The sequence below is a fragment of the Carassius gibelio genome, chromosome B20 (genome assembly GCF_023724105.1).
Source record: "Carassius gibelio isolate Cgi1373 ecotype wild population from Czech Republic chromosome B20, carGib1.2-hapl.c, whole genome shotgun sequence".
NCBI lineage: Eukaryota > Metazoa > Chordata > Actinopteri > Cypriniformes > Cyprinidae > Carassius > Carassius gibelio.
In genome coordinates, this window is record NC_068415.1 from 4,554,989 (window position 1) to 4,575,871 (window position 20,883).

A 20,883-nucleotide genomic window follows, 5' to 3' on the forward strand; every position below is an offset into this window, starting at 1 on the left:
TAAATGTTTCTGTTGTTTCCCCATGCATGTGTTTTAGATGCATTTTTTAATTTATAACAAAAGCATTTTGACATTTTGTAAGAGAAGAAAAATATAATAGGAATTCTGTTGGAGAGGAGTTAATTTGCTGCACTTCCACATTTCGCCAGTAGGTGCCGCTGATTCTCGCGCAAACGCGCAGTCGGAGCTCACGGCGCTGTAAGAGGGAGGCGCTTATGTGGAGTAAAGTATCAGCTGGGAGAGAGCGGAGCAGCATTCACTCGCGTCTCTGTGTGCGGACAGCATCTTTCAACTCCCAGGACCAACTCATTTCAGCGCACAAAGAGAGAGAAACACACCTGCTGCTGATGCGAGGAGACGCCGGAACACACTTTACCGCGCCATGCGAACAAACAACCGCTAGCGCCTGAGGAACAGCGTCCACATCTGAGAAACAAGGACAGGCGCCTGGTATCACTGGACAACTCGATCTGGAGGTGAGGCTGGAGATGCTGCTGCTGCTGATGACGAGGATGGCAGCGGTACATTATTATTGCATGGAGCGCTGTTATGTCACGTGCGCGTTCTAGTGGCAGATTGGCACATGCCAGGCGCGCGCGTTCGGTGAAGGTGTTTGTGTGCGCCACCCTCTTCTGCTGGATGTGGGAAAACTTCCTCCTGGGATTTTAATAGCAAACACTGGATTGGGTCACTTGGACCACATGGATGATGCTTTTGTTCTGGATACTTCAAATACTCGTTTTTTCGTTCGGCCTGAGAGGCTGGAGATCTACCTGCATGGGTAGTTTAGTTTCAACCCTTAAAGTGAACCAAAAGTCCATGGTTGCTTCTCCCAACTTTTCCAGCTTGACTTTTATTGCCAATATATGTGAACTGAAACCTTAAATGCCCCATAATGTTGTGTAGGTAGACAGCTCTCTAGGTTTGGAGACGCAACCATTGACCACCTGCGTCAGGTGTTTGTTTACAGCAGGCGTTGTCTACCTTTATTATTAGTATTATTTATTTATAAAAGGTTTAAAACCAGTGACAGATTATTTTTGTTTAACGACTTAATGAATTACATTATCAAGCATTCCGTTTTACTAAATTAGTGTTAATGTACACGTAGCCTAGTTATTTGAGGAAAAAGATCATTTACAGTGTTCTGGCTTCGTATTTCTACTGTAGTGTTTGTTTAATGTTTTTTTTTTCTGTTCTTAGATTAGGCAAAGCGTCCAAAAATTATATATAATTATTTCATATGATTTGTTTATTATATAATAACAGAAATACTTAATGTTTTAATATAATTTTTAAGTAACAAAAAAAAAAAAAAAAAAAAAAAAATTATATATATAATAGTTGTATTAAAGTATTATATTAAAATCATATTATATACAAAAATAATTAAACACAGTGAAAAATTACTCAAATATGCACTGCGAAACAAAACTAGTTTTGCCAATAAGTTATTTAATCCATATTTAAACATAATATATGCATAATATGTGTGTACAGAATAAAGTACTTACTGATATTTGTTTTTACATTTCAGTCCATACCATATCTACAATATAAATGTAAATAAAATATTAAATATATTTATTATTTAAAAAGAATTAAAACATTGACTGATGTAAACAACATTTTTATTTTACAGGCCAATCCAAAAACCCCAATGGGCGCCTTTTTGGTTGCAGAACCTTGAAAATCCTTTGTTGAAACTAAACTCTGCAGGAAAGTAGATCTCCTAGAGCCCTGATTTGAGTTTTGTTTCCCATGCATATCCTTATTGATTGGTACAATATCATAAGGGAGGCTGTTACAGTAGGAAGCTTTTGTTGAACCCGTAGGCTGTTATGCAAAGAAAAACATAGTGTTCTGACTATTTGGCAGTGGGTACACAAACGCAATCTGAATTTACCCCTACCAGGCTACGTTACGGGACTATTACAGATCGTAAAAATGATTGCATGTGCAGATGCTACAACAGTGCATGTGTAAGTGTGTTCAGTGTTATCTCAGAGGTCAGCTGTCTCTCTATGTAAACGTATTTCACACGTCACTACACACATAACACTCGACCTGCTTGCCCCGTGTCGTCAGGATAATCCGTGTCGTGCCATGTATGTGTTCTCATGCACACACAGGAGTGTGGATTCGGTCGCAGCAGCAGTGGGTCTCAGTGTAATAGCAGTGCTGTCATGTTTGCAGATGCAGACATTGATAACATTGGCAAATGTATCAGGTAGCAGCTTGGAACATGGGCCGGATTAAAGGCTTACAGTTTGGACTCTGAGCAGTCGCACACGCACACAACCTGTCAATGTTTTGACACTTCCAGTAGTACGAAACGAGTGCAGAAATATGGCCGAATGCTCTCAAGGATGAACTATGTTTAGTGATATTTTGGTCCACATTTAGGTCATATGTTCAGAGTGTTGTGGTGCCGGTGTTCTGTCGATTTGTCCTGTCCTGTCAGATTTTGCTACCTCTCATTAAAACAGATGGTAGTACAATTCGACAACGTAAAATGCTACCTTTGAAATGATGGTTTATTAACGTCTTCACCTACCACAACCCTAAACCTACCCTTACAATAGTCCAAATACAGTTATTATGTGTTATATTCGCGGTTGTAGCTAGAAGAGATACAGCTACAGGAAACCGACAGTAAATATTTATTTCTACCTATTCGATTGTGTTTTATTAAAGTCTACATCTACCCAACCCTAAACCTACCCTTACAGTAATGCAGATACATACAAAATTGTTGTTCAGCATGAGAAAAAGGACGCAATATTAATGTGCGCATGCGCAATAAACCCTAGTAGGAAAATCTGACGGGTAGGATAAAATGTCAGGACACCTGTCATAGTGGTCCATCCTTTTCTTCTCCAAATCAATATGTTTTGAAAGCAAGTACAAAAGGAAGAACAAAGAATGAGAGGTTTTGCCTTGGCAGCGCTAATATGTTTTCAGAGTAGTAGAATATTGAAGCAGGGATAGCTTTCTGCAGCTTTTTTAAGACTGAGATGAGAATTTCTTTTCGAGAGCGAGGCGGTTTTATTATTTTGAGGATATAGATACCTTCTGGGTATGTTGTTATGAGTGGAGAGGATCGGTGCGGGAAGGCTGGTACAGGTGAGGTCCCGGTTATAAAGCACTTTGGATTTAATTTCAGATTGAGAGCATAAATGCTTGATTTCTTGAGAGCCGAGGACAGATCCACTTAGTGCCAGAGGCATCACTAGACCCTTTTTACCTCTGTGCCCCAGTCAAATATTACTGATAAATCCTTATGTGTCAGTGAAGATTGCCAACCTGAGATTCATTTTCTCGGATAATAATTCAGCCGTCAAGTAGGGATGTAAGATTCACTCAACTCACGATTCGATTCACGGTTTTGATTTCATGGTTCAATTCCATCCACAATATATATTTTTTAACTAAATGATGATTTAAGACAAATTATACATTAAATGTGTCCTTTAAAAGTGCTATATTAGTATATTTATATTATAGTGTTATATCCAAGCAATAATAAAAGGACACATTTAATTTATAATTTGTCTTGAATCTCATTTTGTTAAAAAAAAAAATATATATATATATATATATATTGTGACTCGGATAAATAACATAATAAAAAATAAAATAAATCTCTTCATGTAAACAACTAAGGCTTTGTCAGTGCTCTTTCATTTAAAATGACCACTGCAACCACTGCATTTTAAACATGATCCAAACAAAGATGCAACATGAGCAGTTTTTAATCTGAATTAGACTGTATGATTTAGAAATTTGAAGCAAAAACACAATGGTTCGACATAATTTTTGTGAAACTATACATAAAATATATCTGCATGAAACTGAAACGGCAGACGAGCTGAACGAGACGCAGATTCACTCTCTGCCAGCAGGTGGCGCTTAAAGAGTTTCCTTGGTTTCCGCTGTAAACAAAGCAGAGCTGCACTTATGAACTTTAATGTGCATTATACAGAGGCAAGATGAAAAGAAAAAATACCATCTAAACTTTTGTAAAGACAGTGAGTTCCTCTCAGACATACATTCATATAAACTCCTACCCCTAAATGAATCAGGATTTGTTTAGCACCACCATATTTAAATAGATTTTAAACGGCTCGCAGTTAATCGTTACATCCCTACCGTCAAGTCATTTGTGTTTTCTATCTGATTTTGTTAGCTGATTGTTTCTGTCTTTGCCCTAAATCAATTGTCTTTTTTTAAATTATTTTTTTATCATACACATGGTTTATTTTACATTATGTAGTTTCCTGATTTATTATATTATCATAAATATAGGCACAGTCTCTACAAAAACTAAAAACAAAACAAAAAAACTAAAACAGTGACATTTCTAATATTAATTCCACTTTTAAATTGAATCAGACACAGGGTTTATTTTACATCATCTAGTTTCTTGATTTGTTATGTTATCATAAATATAAGCACAGTCTCTTCATTATGAAAACCAGTGAAGCTTAAACAATAGTAATTACAATAATGCCAAATTATATTCATGTCTTTATATTAAAACCACAATAAATGTCTTCATTTTGTGCCACTAAGAATGCGTAAGTCCATTTTTTTTCAGCAACCTCATTTGCAAACAATATACGTAGTGATGAAGTAATATATGATGGAGATCTCTAAACTACATGTTTTCAGATCATCAGTGTATTCTGTAGTGTTAGAGAGCGCGTATGCACAAAGGGTTGCCAGGTTGCAAGGGTAAAGTTATACAGTGGAGCTCTAATAGAAGGATTTAAACACTTTCTGTAATATCTGGCAACCATGCATACACATTTTTTCTACATTTTACTCATTTTTATTTTTTTCGTCAATGAAGTTGCATGTTGATGTAGTCACAGTTCATGTTTAATAATGCCATTAGTGAATATCTTTCGTCCTAGTTTTCGTTAACGAAATGAACACCATTTAGACTAGTGTTGCCAGATTCACGAATTAACCATTAATATGGAAACAAAACTTGCAAATGTCTTCTATCATTTTCCTGCAACAAAGCAGCTGTGAACAGCTTGTGAACAACTCTGTACTCCAGGTAAAGATGATTTTATATCCATTTATGTTCAGAACAGTATTATAAAAGGAGAAACGCCCCCGCCTGGTGCTACATTGCATAATTTCCCACATCTTTTAGCGTGGCTGTCTATTATGATGCATTATCTCTTCTGACCTCAGGCGAACTGCCTGGAAAATGTGGGTTCATGTTTATATAAAACAATCCGGGCAGCAGTTCTGTGTCATGCATGTTTATAATATAAAAATAAGGACGCAGAGATGTTATTGTTTAACATTTGAAGATCTACATTAGTATGTTTTATTGATATGGCATTTGCAGTCTGTTTATGGTGGTGAATTGTGTAAAGGTAATGAAACTAAAGCAGATCCTGATTTAGAAGATGGAGGGGTGCGTCAGTTTCTCGACTGCAGTTTTGTCGAAAACGTCTGTCATGTATGTCATTCGTCACGTTATTTTGATCTTGCACTGCCAAGGCAAAATATTTATTAATTACTTAGGCTCGAGGTGTTGTTTGTGATTTGATGAATTACCTGTCTGCACTGAATGTTTTGTCTGGAATTTGCTAATGCACGCTAAACCAAACGGCACAGTGTTCGTCAAATAAATGAGTAGATGCAAATAGTGTGAATTTGGTGGCCAGTTACACTGCCGAGGAAGGAAAAGCAGGAGGAAGTTGTTTTTGTAGGTTGTCTAATCAGCGAGTTCACATCCATTATATTAAACCTTATTAAGTTAACGACATGCGAGGTCATGTAAACACCTTAAATGGGTTTTCCACTGGTAGGGAAAGGTCAGAATAGGTTTAATGCTCTGCATAACGTGTCTGTACTAGCTGACAGATTTCATTGAAAGAGTGTCCTGAGAATCACACCCGTCTCTTTGACATCCTTACACTCTATAAACGGCAAAAAAGAGTCAAGGGAGCAGCCTTTTTTAGCCTATAAGAAAGCTGTCTTCATGTTTTGGGATAAATCCTATGTGAAGGGCTGTGTTTTTAAAATGAGCTGTTTGTAATTTTTTTAATGCAAATTCAGTGTGGTGTCTGCTACTTCATCCTGAGTAATCGATCATGTTAAATAATGGACGATCTATTTGGTAATTGATCAAATTCAGCAGGAATGTTATAAACATTCATTTTATTTTATTGTATTTAGAAGAATTTACTGTTTTATATTTGTTTCTCTTATACATGTACATTATATCATTTTTTGGGGCAGTAAGAAGCAATTATTGTTTTTATTTAGCAAGGATGTATTAAAGTTTATTTTTAAATGTGACAAAACATTTTATGTTGTTACAAAAGGTTTCTGTTTCAAATAAATGCTTTTCTTCTGAACTTTATATAGCCTACGTCAAAAAAAAAAAAAAAAAAACTGAAAACAATTTCTACAAAATTTTAAGTGGCATTAATGTTTTCAACATTTATAATTAGAATAAATATTTCTTGAGCAGAAAATTAGCATTTCGGAACAATGTGAAACTGAAGACTGGAGTAATGGTGCTGAAAATTCACCATTTCTTCACAGAAATAAATTAAATTTTAAAGCATATTCAAATAGAAAAGACACTTTTGAAATTGCAATAATATTTCACAATAATACTATTTTTACTGTATTTCAGATCACATAAATGCAGCATTGATGAGCATAAAATACTTTTAAAGTTGCATGTTAAAATTTTTTAAAAGATCTGAGGTGATGATGCATGCTCACTTCAGTTTGACTGTACATGATGATTCAGAAGTTAAGCATGAAAAAATGCCCAATTTAGGACAATTTGAATCCGTTAGAACTAGAAATGCATAGCATGATACCAATGATTAAACCTTGGCAATGTGTGTGAATCTAGATTTGCATGAGTGTGTAAATATGCAGCAGGACTCCTGGCATGCCAAGGCCATATATAGACCGAAACCCGTGAGGATGCACTGGCAGCCCGAACCGGCCTTAAACAAACAGATGAGATGGAAACCACAGTCTAACTGCTGACAAGACAAATGCAATGCCTCAATTGAGCCACACAGAGAGGTCAAATCAGCGAGAGACCACGTTAGACTGCTTCATAATTTGTGGACTTAAGCCAGTTGGGAATCCATGGCTGAGTGAAAGTCAGAGTCTGTGATGAGAATTAGTATGCGGAATATTCAGCTCAGAGCCAAAGCAAATGGAGTAATATACTTGCTAATGTGGAGGGCAAAGGGCCTTGAGCGAACTGCACAGTTTCCGAGCCATTAGAGACTGTTGTCTGCTATCCATACCCTGTTCGAGCTGTCACCTTCAACCCCCGCCGCTCTGTAGATTCGCAGAGCTTTGCTCTCTCCATCTGTTTTGAAACTGGATTTTGCTTTAAAACTCAGCGTGGTCGTGTTGGATTGGCGACTGTAAAGTGCTTTTAACAGCGCCGGATCACTGATGAACTCTGAAATCAGATTTTACATTCATAGATGTTAGCGACTGCATGAAAGAGCATTTGCATTTTAATTTAAAAGTGCCAATGCATTTAATATCCGTAATGTGACATTTCTGAGGAAAAGTCATGGTTAATGGGAAATAATGTAGCATGGGATTTCATCGTGTCCTTTGGGATTTGATGTGATGTTATTTGTTGTGTTTGCATAGTAAACGGCTAGTAAATCACTCAAATTTAATGTTAGGGATAAAGTGTAAAGTGTGGCATGTAACACATCCCAAAGAGTTTGTTCTACGGACGTAAATAATGCTTCAATTTGTGTAGGTTGTTTAGAAGACACGCTGTAACTTTTGTAGGCAATCTGAAGTACCATTTATGCCTGGTGGATATTACATTGTTAAAAAAAATAATATTTTATAAAATTTTATTTTATAATAACTATTATTATTCTATTTTTTATATTGTATTAGGTATAATTGTTTTACATAGTAAGTTGACAACATTTATTATTAATAAATTATGTAATAGAATAAATTTAATGTACTCTATGTAAAATAATATTGTTGGTCTTGTTATTAAATTAGTTGTTCTTATTATAAAACATTATTATAAATACAATAAAACAATAATAATTATAATTATAAAATTAGAATGAGTATAATAATAATAATAATAATAATAATAATAATAATAATAAATTAATTATAAAAATAATAATAATAATAAATTAATTATAAAAATAATTTAAATTTACATGTTGGTATATTTACATTTATTTTATAATACTACTAATTATAATGTACATAATTATAAGTAAATTAAGTTAATAAAAGTGACTAATAATGATAACATATATGTTTGTCAATTAATGTATTATTATTATTATTATTATTACTAAATTAAATGAGAATGAGTACATTAAAATGATTGGTTTTATAATAATGGGAATCAGAAAATAAATGTTTGGTCTTGGATGGCTTGAATGTATTGATTTGTTTCGGTTGTACATTGTATTGTGCAGAAATCAATTTAAAAGCATAAGATTTTTCTCTTTCGAACAGCATGCACTGATGAACTGTAACCAAAGAAAGACAATTATAAAGTATATAACACTAGTCAGTTTTGATTCTATATTGTATTTTCTCACACTATGCTAGCAATTACACGCCAACCCGAGCTCATTCCCTAGTTTGAGACCTATGACTTCACTAGAAAATCAGAAGTCAGTGTTTGTTTAAAAATAGACTCGCCCGGCTGAATCAAAGCACTTGTACATTGGCTTAATGACCAGTGAATGTAGTGCTTATCAGAGCCTATAATCTCCAGCCGTGACACAGAGCCCCTCCCGGCAGCACTGATACCCAGCAGGGTGGAGGGTAAGCGGGCCGCTCTCAAATCCCTCTCTCTCACACCTGACCGCTTTGTGTTTCAGATCTTCAGCACGCTCCCTCTCCTCTCCATTTTATTCCTTTCTTCAGCGTTACATCCTCTATTTGCATTCTGTGTGACCATTATCAAGTAAAATTACTTCTCTCTAAATGTTTCAGATGGAAACAAATTGTCAGACATGGCGCTACTGCGAGACGTTGCGTGCTTGGGCATAATGTAAAAATTTATTTGCTTGTTAAATAATTGAATCTGCCTTCAAGGATAGCTGCTCTATCTAGGGCATTAGAGAGAGTTCAGGTGCAAAACAGCGCCTGATGATTTATGATTTTCCTAGATGCACTTTGCCTCTGTGGACCGGCCTGTCGTAGCTGGGAAACTAGCCACTAAATACTGCCCCTCTGGGGTCATGATGGACATTAACATATGCTTTAATATGAACCTGTTTAGCATCCACTGTTAACTAAAGCTCTCTAAACCTGCTGGCCATTCCTGGTTATGAATGATGTAGTCTGTTTTATGAAGTTGTATGCTAGCTTAGCATGGTATTGCTTTAAAGGGGTAGTCCGCCCCAAAATAAAACTCTATCATGCATTTGCCCTCCAAACCTGTATGAGTTTCTTTCTTCTGTTTGACACTAAAGAAGATTTTTTTTTGTGGAAGTGGTAGGGAAGAAAATACTATGGAAGTCATTGACTACTGGCATCTGTTTGGCTACCAACATTCTTCAAAATATCATATTTTGTGTTTAAAGGAAGAAATAGACATGGTTTGGAATGACATGAGGGTCAGAAAATAATGACAGGTTTTACTAGGGCTTGCCATGTTCTGTGTATGACTGTTGGTGAAAACATGTATATAAAAAAGGAAATATTGGCATGTTTTGTTTAGTTAGTTCAGTCAGAAATGTTACTGGCCCTCATGTGGTTCACAAACTGTCTGTCTGTCTTTGGCCCACAGAATGATTTGTTTTGTAGAATGTCCAAGTGGCTCTTTTCTATGCAAATGTGAATAGTTTTTCACACTGTTGAGCTTCGGAAAAAGCCATGCGTCTGTTTTGTCATTGGCTGAATATCCACCATAGCATGAAAATTATTTTTTTCGAAAGAAATTAATTTTATGCAGCAAGGATGCATTAAATTGATTGAAAGTGGCATTCATAATTTTGCAAAAGATTTCTATTTCAAATAAATGCTGTTCTTTTGAACTTTTTACACATTAAAGAGTCGTGAAAACATAAACATAAAATATAATGTCCATGAAAATATTAAGCAGCACAACTGTTGTCAACATTGATAATCAGAAATGTTTCTTAAGCAGCTATTCATCATATTAAAATGAATTCTGAAGGATCATGTGACACTGAAGTAATGATGCTAGAAAATTCAGCTTTGAAAAAATAAAAAATATAAATATACAAAAATAAATTCTAACAGAAAACCTATATCTTAAATTGTAATAATATTTCACACTACTTCTTCTTTTACAGTATTTTTAAACAAAAGAATGTAGCCTAGCTGAGCATAAGATAGGTCTTTTAAAAATATTTTTACTCCTTTTATACTTTACTTCTGTCTCACAGCTTTATGTGAGTGGAAAAGACCAAATTTTAAGTAATTATTTGTTGAAAATCCACAATATTTCTCAATCCTCAGATAATCTGTTCACATGGCTTCTGGAGACTTTAAATATGGTGTACTTTATGCATTACATATGGATACTTTTATGGTGCTTCCTCCTTTTCCCGTTCATACTGTGGGAAAAAGAGCAGCTGGGACATTCTGTGAAACATCTGTTTTTGTGTTCAACAGAAGAAAGTAAGTCACACAGTTTTTGAACAACATGATGGTGAGCAAAATATTATTTTTGTCACTTTAAATTCATTCCCAATGTTGTTTTAAGTTGTCCTACCCAAATTCCAATCCACTCGTTTCTGCATGAGTTTTTGTATAATCATCAGGGTGCACCGAGGGAAATGATAACAGGAATGAGGGTTTCTGACTCAATCGTACAGCTACAGACGTGTCATTAAAGACTCTTCATCGCTTTCATCAAAAGCAATCAGCGCACCTCAGAAGGCATGTAATCGTATTCATGTCTCTGATATCCATTTATGATGGAATTATTTGCTTCAGGCGGTTTCCTTTTTCTGAAAGTTTAGTCAGAGTGCAGCGGTTTGTTTTTGGGCCAGAGACAAGCCAAGCAGTAACATTGTGCCACGTTCACATCGGAGGTCGCTACTAGACGTTCCTGTTCATTTGCATAACATGAACTTTTAGCTGGGTGAAACCGTCTGCTAGCAGGAGGAACTGGCTTCAGTGCTGAACTGCTTCTTTAAATTGCGGATAGTACATTTGTTCCTGTTTACAACTAGTATTTATGGCCCTTTTCACAATTGAATAATTTGATCATGGTACTTTGCTCTGATTTCCTTTTGTACCGAGCCGATTATGCTGTGCGCTATTAACGTTGATGATGAATTTGGAAGTGTCACAGACAATTTGTGCCTCCCAAATGTAGTTCAGTGAAAATTAGTAGCGCGGTTGGAGAGAAGCACAATCGGAGAAAGTGAGATGATTCGGGTAGGGACCTCATCTCGAGGGTGGTGCTGCCACTGTCGTGCTGTATTTGAATAATATGCTTTAGGAAATTATACGTTGCTGTCTTCATTAAGAAATGCAGGCGGCAGGGAGCACAATTATGGAGATAAAATGAGCAAATGTCCACTGTTATTAGTTGCTTTGAGGGTGTATGTGGTAGAAATTTGTACTTCTGTCGTGCTGGGCTGAAACCCCGTCCTAAATTCTTCCTGCAGTAACTGGAACTCCTACATGTTTATATATATATATATATATATATATATATATATATATATATATATATATAATATACACATACACACACACAGTACAGACCAAAAGTTTGGAAACATTACTATTTTTAATGTTTTTGAAAGAAGTTTCTTCTGCTCATCAAGCTTGCATTTATTTGATCAAAAATACAGAAAAAACTGTAATATTGTGAAATATTATTAAAACTTAAAATAATAGTTTTCTATTTGAATATACTTTAAAAAATAATTTATTCCTGTGATGCAAAGCTGAATTTTCAGCATCATTACGCCAGCCTTCAGTGTCACATGTAACATCCAGTCTATCACATGATCATTTAGAAATCATTCTAATATTCTGATTTATTATGAGTGTTGGAAACAGTTCTGCTGTCTAATATATTTGATGAATAAAAGGTTAAAAAGAACTCCATCTATTCAAAATAAAAATAAAATTCTAATAATATATATTCTAATAATATATTTTCTTTACTATCACTTTTTATCAATTTAACACATCCTTGCTGAATAAAAGTATTGATTTTATTTAAAAAAAGAAAGAAAAAAATGACTGACCCCAAATTACTGACCAATAGTGTATATTGTTATTACAAAATATTTATATTTTAAAAACATAGCTTCTTTTTTTTTTTTTTTTTTTTTTACTTTTTATTCATCAAAGTATCTTAAAGTATGACATGTTCTGAAAAAATATTATGCAGCAGAACTTTTTCCAACTTTGATAATGAATCATCATATTAGAATGATTTCTGAAGGATCATCTGATAATGATCCTAAAATTTCAGCTTTGCATCACAGAAATAAATGCTAATTTAAAGTATAATAAATTTAAAAACAATTATTTTAAATTGTAATAATATTTCACAATATTAAAAAGTTTTCTGTATTTTTGATCAAATAAATGCAGGCTTGATGAGCAGAAGAAACTTCTTTCAAAAACATTAAAAATAGTAATTTTGGTCTGTACTATATATATATATATATATATATATATATATATATATATATATATATATATATATATATATATATATATATATATATATATATAATATTTATATATCAGTGTAATTTATCTGCTTAATCATTAAAGGTGCACTAAGCGATTTTTAAAAAACACTTTTGGACTGAGTCCCAAAACACACTTGTAGCCAATCGGAAGTAAGAAGGCATGTCTTGTTGCGTTGCTTCTTTTTGATAGGTGAGTAAAGACTGGTTCACACGGCAGGATAATTAGGCTGATTTTAGCCCCGATTCACCCCTTCCGACAATCTTAGGATGCTCCGATTATCGTAAAATAATCTGATCAAATATTCCTGCCATGTGTGGTGTGTTAAGACTGCTCTCTTCTGCTCGGAAGAACGTCGGGACCGCTCTGATCTTAAATCGGGGATATCCAACATGTTGGATTTATTTTGCCCGATTTTATTCTCGTGTGTGGTGTCCCCTGAGGACAAACAATCACGCAGCCTGTGGACTGTGGCGTGTAGCCAATCAGAAAGCGAGGTGACGAGGCGGTGAGTAAGTACCGGGAAACAAAATCAAAACAGCCGGCGTATATAATATAACAAATACAAATAAAGTCGATGGGCATAACTACATCCACAACTGCAGTCCACCAGAGTACATGGAAACGGATATATGAACGTTTATTTCAACGGTTATTAATCTGTGTAGTACGTAACAACATTTCTATGAGAGAAAACAACAACTTTCCTCCATATCATGAAGTAGCAAGTATAGTCCATGCTCGCGTTGTCTCCACCTCTTTGACCATCGCCTTTTCTTGTTTTTCTTATGTTTTTTTTTCCGTTAAAAACAAAGCACAAACTATGGCCACTGCATCCTCTTCGTCTGCCATGATTGTTTACTCTGAAGTCACGTTTGATCTCGATTTTGCGAGATTTCCCGTCTGACCTGGGAATGCTCGGGAGTCAAATCGGTTCGTGTGTGATGTGTTGATATTGCCGTGTGGCTGCACACCACACACTGAACGACCAAAACTGTTAGACCCGTTTTTTTTAATTAATTTAAAATTAGACAAATCTGCTTTTATTTTAATCTCCAATCTGTTATTTAGTAGTTCAGATGTTTTTTTTAATGCTTTGATAACTAGCAGAAGACACTAACCAGTTTTAAATTCCACCTGAGCAGATGGGGCCGTTGTAACACGTGTTAAAATGTGCTGTTCTATGACAGTAGCGATGTAATTTACACTATTTATTTTAATTAATTTTAACGAGAAACAAAGAGAAACAGGTGAATAAAGACTGACAGTCAATGTTTAGTCAGTTTAATGTTTAGAATTTATTATTTCAAGACATACAATGCATTTTTTCTCATTTATATGGGTCCTCCCAAGCATTGATTGCAATGTGTTCATTGTCAAACTCTACAATCTGGTTAATTTTAATTCTTAAAATACTGCATTATTTTATTTGAAAAAAATAAACTATTTTATTCTATTAATAAAATATTTTAGTTTGTCATGTATATATTTTTTTAATTCGATCAGATAACATTTTAACCTGTCATATGGCCATGTTACAACGTGCCCCTTAGATGTAACATTGTACCCCACCTATGGGGCATGTTGTCACATTTTACTTCCATGTTTTGAGGGTAGATAAAGAAAAACGTATAAACTGTAATTATGAAACAAAGCGACATATTTATACTAGACGAGTGTAAAATTACTGTGAAAAAAAATTATATTCCGAACCCGGTGTGGATGTACACAAACTGAGAAAGTGAAAAAGTGTTACTTTGTGCCCCACTCTCCCCTATGCTTGTTTCATCTTCACTTGTTTCTGTGATCATTGTTGCCATGGTTGTGTACATACGTGTGGGGCGGAGATTTCAAAATAAGGGCGAGGTCCTGTTGGGGTTTACCATTGTTTGGTAAAAATCGCTTAATGAACCTTTAAACACCATTTTGATATTACAAAGAAAGTCAGTCAGTTATTTTACAAACAAACAATACAGGTAACATAGTTGACAATTTAACATTTTGTTGCATGCTTAGTGTATTGTTCCTTGATGAATTGAATTTTCAGCATCTATTCCAGTCTTCAGTGTCACATGGTCCTTCAGAAATCCTTCTAATATTCTAATTTGCCCCTCGAGAAACATTTTAATGTTGAAAAGTGATGTGCTGCTTCATATTTAAGTGGCAATATATACATACAAGATGGCAAATGTATGTAATGTAACTGAATATATGTATATAACTGGTATGGCATTAACAGGGAGTCTGTCCTTCCTAGCATCTTCCACCCCTTCAGGAAAGCTTTCCACTGGATGTTGGAACATGTCTGCTGGGATTTGCTCATATTCAGACACAAGTGTCAGGCATTGATGTTGGGCGATGAGGTCTGGCTCACAGTTGGCGTTCCAATTCATCCCAAATGTGTTCAGTGGGGTTCAGGTCTAGTGTTGTGCAGGTCAGTCAACTTCTTCCCCAAACAGAGACAATCAATTGTTTGTATCCAGATCTCGCTCTGTGCACATGAGAAAAGACCCTTTTCGAATGTTTGCTGTGAAATCTGACGTACAGAATGTTATTGCATGCTTTAGCATTACTGTAATTACTAGGCTTCACAAAACCTTTTAATTAGAAGTGGGTGTCTGCATACTCTTGGCCATTAAATGTATCTTGGGATCGCTGGATAATATTTTATATTCTTACTAAGTTCAATCAAATTTTTTTTGGTGTCTTAATTTAGTTTTGCCCTGTAGGTGTTTATTGAATATTCCAAATTAATTACTTCCTATGCTCAGCTTGAACTGTGATAGTAGTGTGTGAAGTATTTTTTTTTTCAGTTGCATTTCACGGATCCATTGGTTTTCTTTGAGTCTTGAAAAGTGTAGCATCATGATGTTCCAGATTTGGTGTAATGTAATGCTTGTGGATTACCAGTCAGTTTTAAATGAACCCCTGCAAGCCCTTTTTACCAAACGGGCTAACTCTTGTTATTAATGGTTTGCCTCTATCTCATGGCCTGTAATTGGTCTCTGGTGATTGCCAAGTCTTTTGGATTAAGAAATGTCATTAAAATTGATGTATTAGGCCTGTGAGCGGCTTTCTTCGTCAGACGGCTTTTTTAATCAATTGATAATTACAAAGATGATTTATGGCTTGACTTCGTGTTGACAGGTGAACAATAATTGTGACATGGAGATTTCAAAGCAGCATCTGTTACAGCTTTCAAAGATATTTTTCACCCTTAGGTCTCCTGCTCAGTTTAGACAGGTTTGGGTGGTGGAGACTAATGGTTTAGTCGCTCACAGAAGGAATGCAGGTACAGTCTGAGTAGAGCAAGAAGAGAGCCACTAAGTTAGCAAGTTCATGATCCAGCTTGATGGTGACTGTGCCCTCAGGAAAACACTTAACCTGACACCCAAGACGGCTCCTGAGGGACTGTGCTTGCGATTAATACACTGAAAATTACTTTGCAGGAATTATGTGTGCAGAATTGTAACTAACCAACCAAAGGCACCATGAGTTGGCCTTACGTGCGCAGTTGATCTTTCTAGTGTTGACATAGGCCTAATGAAACCGTAAACTAGCAGAATACTGGTCTTATATTGAATCTGTACTTTGTTTCTCTGTGTGTTGTTGGTATGGTAATCTAAACGTGAAGCATCGGAAGTCATTGAAAGGCATTGTTAACCAAGGAAGTAAGATTATTGGTTTTAAGCAGACTGGGTTATCAGATAATTTTGAGGGGTTTGTCTTACAGAAAGCCAAAACTATTCTTGTAGATCATAATAAATGTCGGTAGATGTGGGTCACTGCCATTGAGATGAATTGCAATTACTTTTATCATGTTTTTAAAAACTCGTTAGGTGTTATTGCTAGTGTTATTTTAGTATTTTATATACATTCATATAAACGTATGTATGTATGTATATATATGTGTATATATATGTATATATATGTGTGTGTGTGTGTGTGTGTGTGTGTGTGTATATATATATATATATATGTGTGTGTGTGTGTGTGTATATATATATATTTATATATATATGTATGTGTAAAAACTGATAGCCTGAATGCACTGTAAGTCGGTTTGGATAAAAGCGTCTGCTAAATGCATAAATTTAATTTAATTTTAATTTATGTGTGTGTGTGTGTGTACATATACATATATAATATGTATGTATGTATATAAAATTTCATATATTCAAAAAATCAGTTTTAATTTAAATTTTAGTTTGTTTCAGTAATTTATGTAATTTATTTATTTTTCTTTTTTTTTGTAAGCTTTATTTTGGTTATTTGACAAGTTAATTTTTGTTTTTCAAATTTTCTAATTTTCATAGACTTTTATTTAATATGAATTTTATTTTAGCTTTATTTTATTTATGGAAAATATTTTTCAAATGTTCAAGCTTGATTTTGAGCCCTGAAGACTGATATGTGGCAATCTTTTTTATTAATTATTTATTTAATTATCTGGGTTAAAAAAATGCCTCAAACAGATTTGTGGCAGTGTTATTATATTATTATTATTATTATTATTATTATCATTATTATTATTAATGAAATATAGTTTTTATTTTTAAAGCTGCTTGCTTTGCTAGCCAGATGCTATCAGACAGCTGTGATTACCATTATTGTTGCAAAAGGCACGTTTCTTCATTTGTATTCAATTCAAAAGTGGTTCCATACCCTTGACAATTTTTTTTTTTTTTTTATGTCTTCGCTCCCGAGAGTTGCTAACCAGCTACTGCTGCTGTTACGAATGACCATGCTAACCAATACTCTTGCTAAAGAGCATTTTGCTGACAAACATTTTATTGGAGAGAAAGATCAGTATTTTTCATCCATTTCCTGAAGAGAAAATTAGTGTATACAAATAACTTTTTCAACATTTAGTAGTACACTACTGTATGATCTAAAAGCTAATCAATAAGTTCTAAGAACACGTCAGTTTAGCAATTTAGCATAAACATTACACAGATCTGAAATAAATGCCCTAAGGATCTTATATTTGAAGTCTGAGCACATTTGGCTCTGTGTACAAAGCAATAAATTAATTTCATTTCTGCACCGCAGAGGATGGTTTGAATATCTATTTTTTATACTCCTGTTCTGGCAGTATTCATAATTGAAGATAATCTACCATGCATTCTCTTTATTAATTTAATTCCCCAGTGCCTTGACATAAAATGTCGGTTTCCTTGACAAAGTGCAAATGAACACTGAGAGCGAGACAGAAAAAGCTGAATTGTGCGAGCAGGAGCCAACGGGGACGTAAATGAGCTCGTATGATATAATAGAAGTACATTTCTCATTTAATGACAAAGTAAACATTCGTCCGTCTCTTTATTGTCTCCGATCAGTCTGTATACACAAGCGGAGACGAAGGGGTCAGGAAATGTGCGCGATGAGCGAACAGAAAAGCGGAGTCGAGGGAATCATTCTGTCCAGACTCGATCTGATGAGATCCTCCTCTGTGTCTCTGAAAGCATTAGGTTAGACTATGATTGCATTCTGAATCCTATTAACTTTATATAATCGGGAAAAGAAAGGATTATTACTCCCTATCAGTGTTTTGCTCCTTTTTCCTTTTGTGTGCCTGTACAATCTGGAAATTCACTCGATTTTCACTTGATTTACTGTGTCATGACTTCATCTCGACGGCTTTGTCATCTGATTGCACCATGTGACTCTCAAATGGAGGTTGAGAAGCGAATGGAGAAAAATCTGACGTGTCTACCCCATTAGAAGAGGTCTGGTTATCTTTGCCAGGAAAAGAGTCCTAGAAGTGTGTTTCTTTGGCAGTTTCCCATTTGAAGGCAGTAATGAAGTCATCGTGTTTGCTTTTAGTGCTGGATGTTGCACTTGTTTGGTCGTTTCTTTCGTGCTGCAGTTCATTTCGATGTTTTCAGTATTGTGCTTGTGTTAATATAGGCCATGTATCTTTTGTTGCACAGTGTTGCAATATTTTACAAAGTCTTAAAGGAGTTTGTCATCCAGTTTGCTGAAATTTTCTCACCCTCAGGCCGTTTGAGATGTAGATGTGTTTGTTTTTTCATCTGAACAGATTTGGAGTAATTCAACATTACATCACTTGCTCACCATCTTGATCTGCAGTGAATGGGTGCCGTCAGAACATCACAATAATCCACAAGTAATTCACAATACTCCAGTCCATCTACTGTGTGAACATCATGTAAAAGCACAAAGCTGTGTGGTTGTAAGAAACAAATGTATTTTAAGACATCACCTTTATTTAGATAGCCCTTTTCGATGCAGTTTCACACTAATAAACAGAAAAATAACATGATATAAAATAAAAATACTGCTTATTAATCATGAAAATCATTTTAAAAAGTTCAATTCAGCTATAAACAGAATGCAAAAATATCGTTATTCAGTTGAAGTCACTTCAGTGTTGATTCAGTTTTGTTCAATAACTGTCGATGTTGCAAAATTCACCAATTATGAAACAAACTTGATTCAGCTATAAAGCTACTCTACAGAACACAATGGCTGCGTCTGAAATCCTAGGCAGCTGACTTGCTGATTTTGGACGCCGTTTTAATTTTTTTGCTCAACCGTCATTGGATGGAGTGCACAGGATTATGGGATATCAAAGGGAAGCGAAGGATACATCTATGCTGCCTTCAAAATTCGATCAGAAGAAGTTAGCTCCGGAGACAAGAAGTGAAGCAAAATTTGGATTCGGATGTTCCTTGATGCCTTCCTGCTTTGGAATAATGCCTCCGAAGGCAGCATTTTACAGTTTTCAGCCAATAGTGTCATCATTCAGCTTAATTCAGTTCAAGTTTTGTTCTCATCCGATCCGAGTGTCAGTGCAGTCGAATTGATAATACTACTGAATATTAAAAATGTTTAAATTTTAAAGTGTAATTTATTCCTGTGGTCAAAGCTGAATATTCAGCATCATTACTCCAGTCTTCAGTGTCACATGATTGTTCAGAAATTATTCTGAAATGCTGACTTGCTGCTCAAGAAACCTTTCTTTTTATCAATGTTGAAACAGATGTGGCGCTTCATATTTTTGTTGAATCTGTGATGCATTTTTCTGGATTCTTTGATGAATGGAAAGAACAGCATTTGTTTGAAATATAAATGTTTTGTAACTTCATACATATCTATACGGTCACTTTTTATTACTCTTAATGCATCCTTGCATTAAATTAAGGTGTTAATAAAAATAAAAAAACATTGAAATGAGATGTTTATTAACGTTATTAACATTCTCTCACAGCAGTTACAATTGGTACAATAATTAACAGCATACTTTCAGTACTGTCTCCCTCTCTCGCGCTCTCTGTGTGTTTACTGATGCTGTTCTCTTTGTCTTTGCAGGCACACCTGAGTATACTCCAAAGATCTCATTAGTCTGTGATGAGCATCATCATCCAGCACAGACCCAAGGTACGGCAATATCTCAAAAGATCCCGTTTTATATCTTTACACCCTTGTGCCTGTCAAAAAGATACATCAGTTAGCTCATTTATTGCAGACTGTGTACATCTGGGTTGTGTTTCTGTTCCCTTTTGTATTAACAGAACTTGTCTCGACCATTAGATTTTTTTCCCCTTTGTTGTGAGAGTTTTAGAGGACAGTAAATGTGGATGATGTTAGCTGCATGTAGAAAATACTTTTTTTTATTTTTATGAATTACTTGTTTAATTATTTGGGCTGTTAATTGACATGAATTATATTTTGCACATTTAATTATGTTTGTTCATAAAAAAATATACTATGCATTTTTAATAACAAAATTAGTACTATATAATTAGGATATTCCTACATTTTGTGTGCGTGTTTGTGTGTGTGTGTGTGTGTGTGTGTGTGTGTATATATATATATATATATATCCAATCCACATCCAATTAGGATTTCTTGGTGGACTAGTGATTAAGCGGTGGGATTACATGTGGCTCGACTCTCAGGGAAGCCACACCCCCTTAGCTTATGCGTCCCGCTCTGATTAAATGGAATTGATTTAATTGGGTTACCCCACTGTGAGTTCTGGCTAATGGGATGTAGAGCTTTTTGATCATTGGTACGCAGTGACCGGCTCTAACCCGGCTCAAGTGAAGAGGCACAGAGTTTTTCTTGTTTGTGGTCATGTTTGAAGATTAAACCCACCCACACGCGGTCGAGATTTTGTCTTAATCTCCAATTAAAATTTGATCAGCAGGA

At 35.0% G+C, this 20,883-nt stretch overlaps 1 protein-coding gene across 3 annotated transcripts in view; it reads left to right on the forward strand.

Annotated features, from left to right (window-relative positions):
• The first annotated feature begins 229 nt into the window (after positions 1-229).
• LOC127984465 (kelch-like protein 29) overlaps positions 230-20,883 on the forward strand; it is a 234,322-nt gene continuing 213,668 nt past the window's right edge. For 2 of the 3 annotated variants that reach the window (XM_052587112.1, XM_052587113.1), the window contains exons 1-2: positions 230-476; positions 20,041-20,109. Coding sequence is in view for 1 of the 3 variants with exons in the window: in XM_052587113.1 (XP_052443073.1) it covers positions 20,080-20,109 (30 nt within the window). In the remaining 2 variants the exon portion in view is untranslated. Of the gene's footprint in view, positions 477-20,040; positions 20,110-20,883 lie in introns of those variants that run through there. The other variant, XM_052587115.1, reaches the window with a different exon arrangement.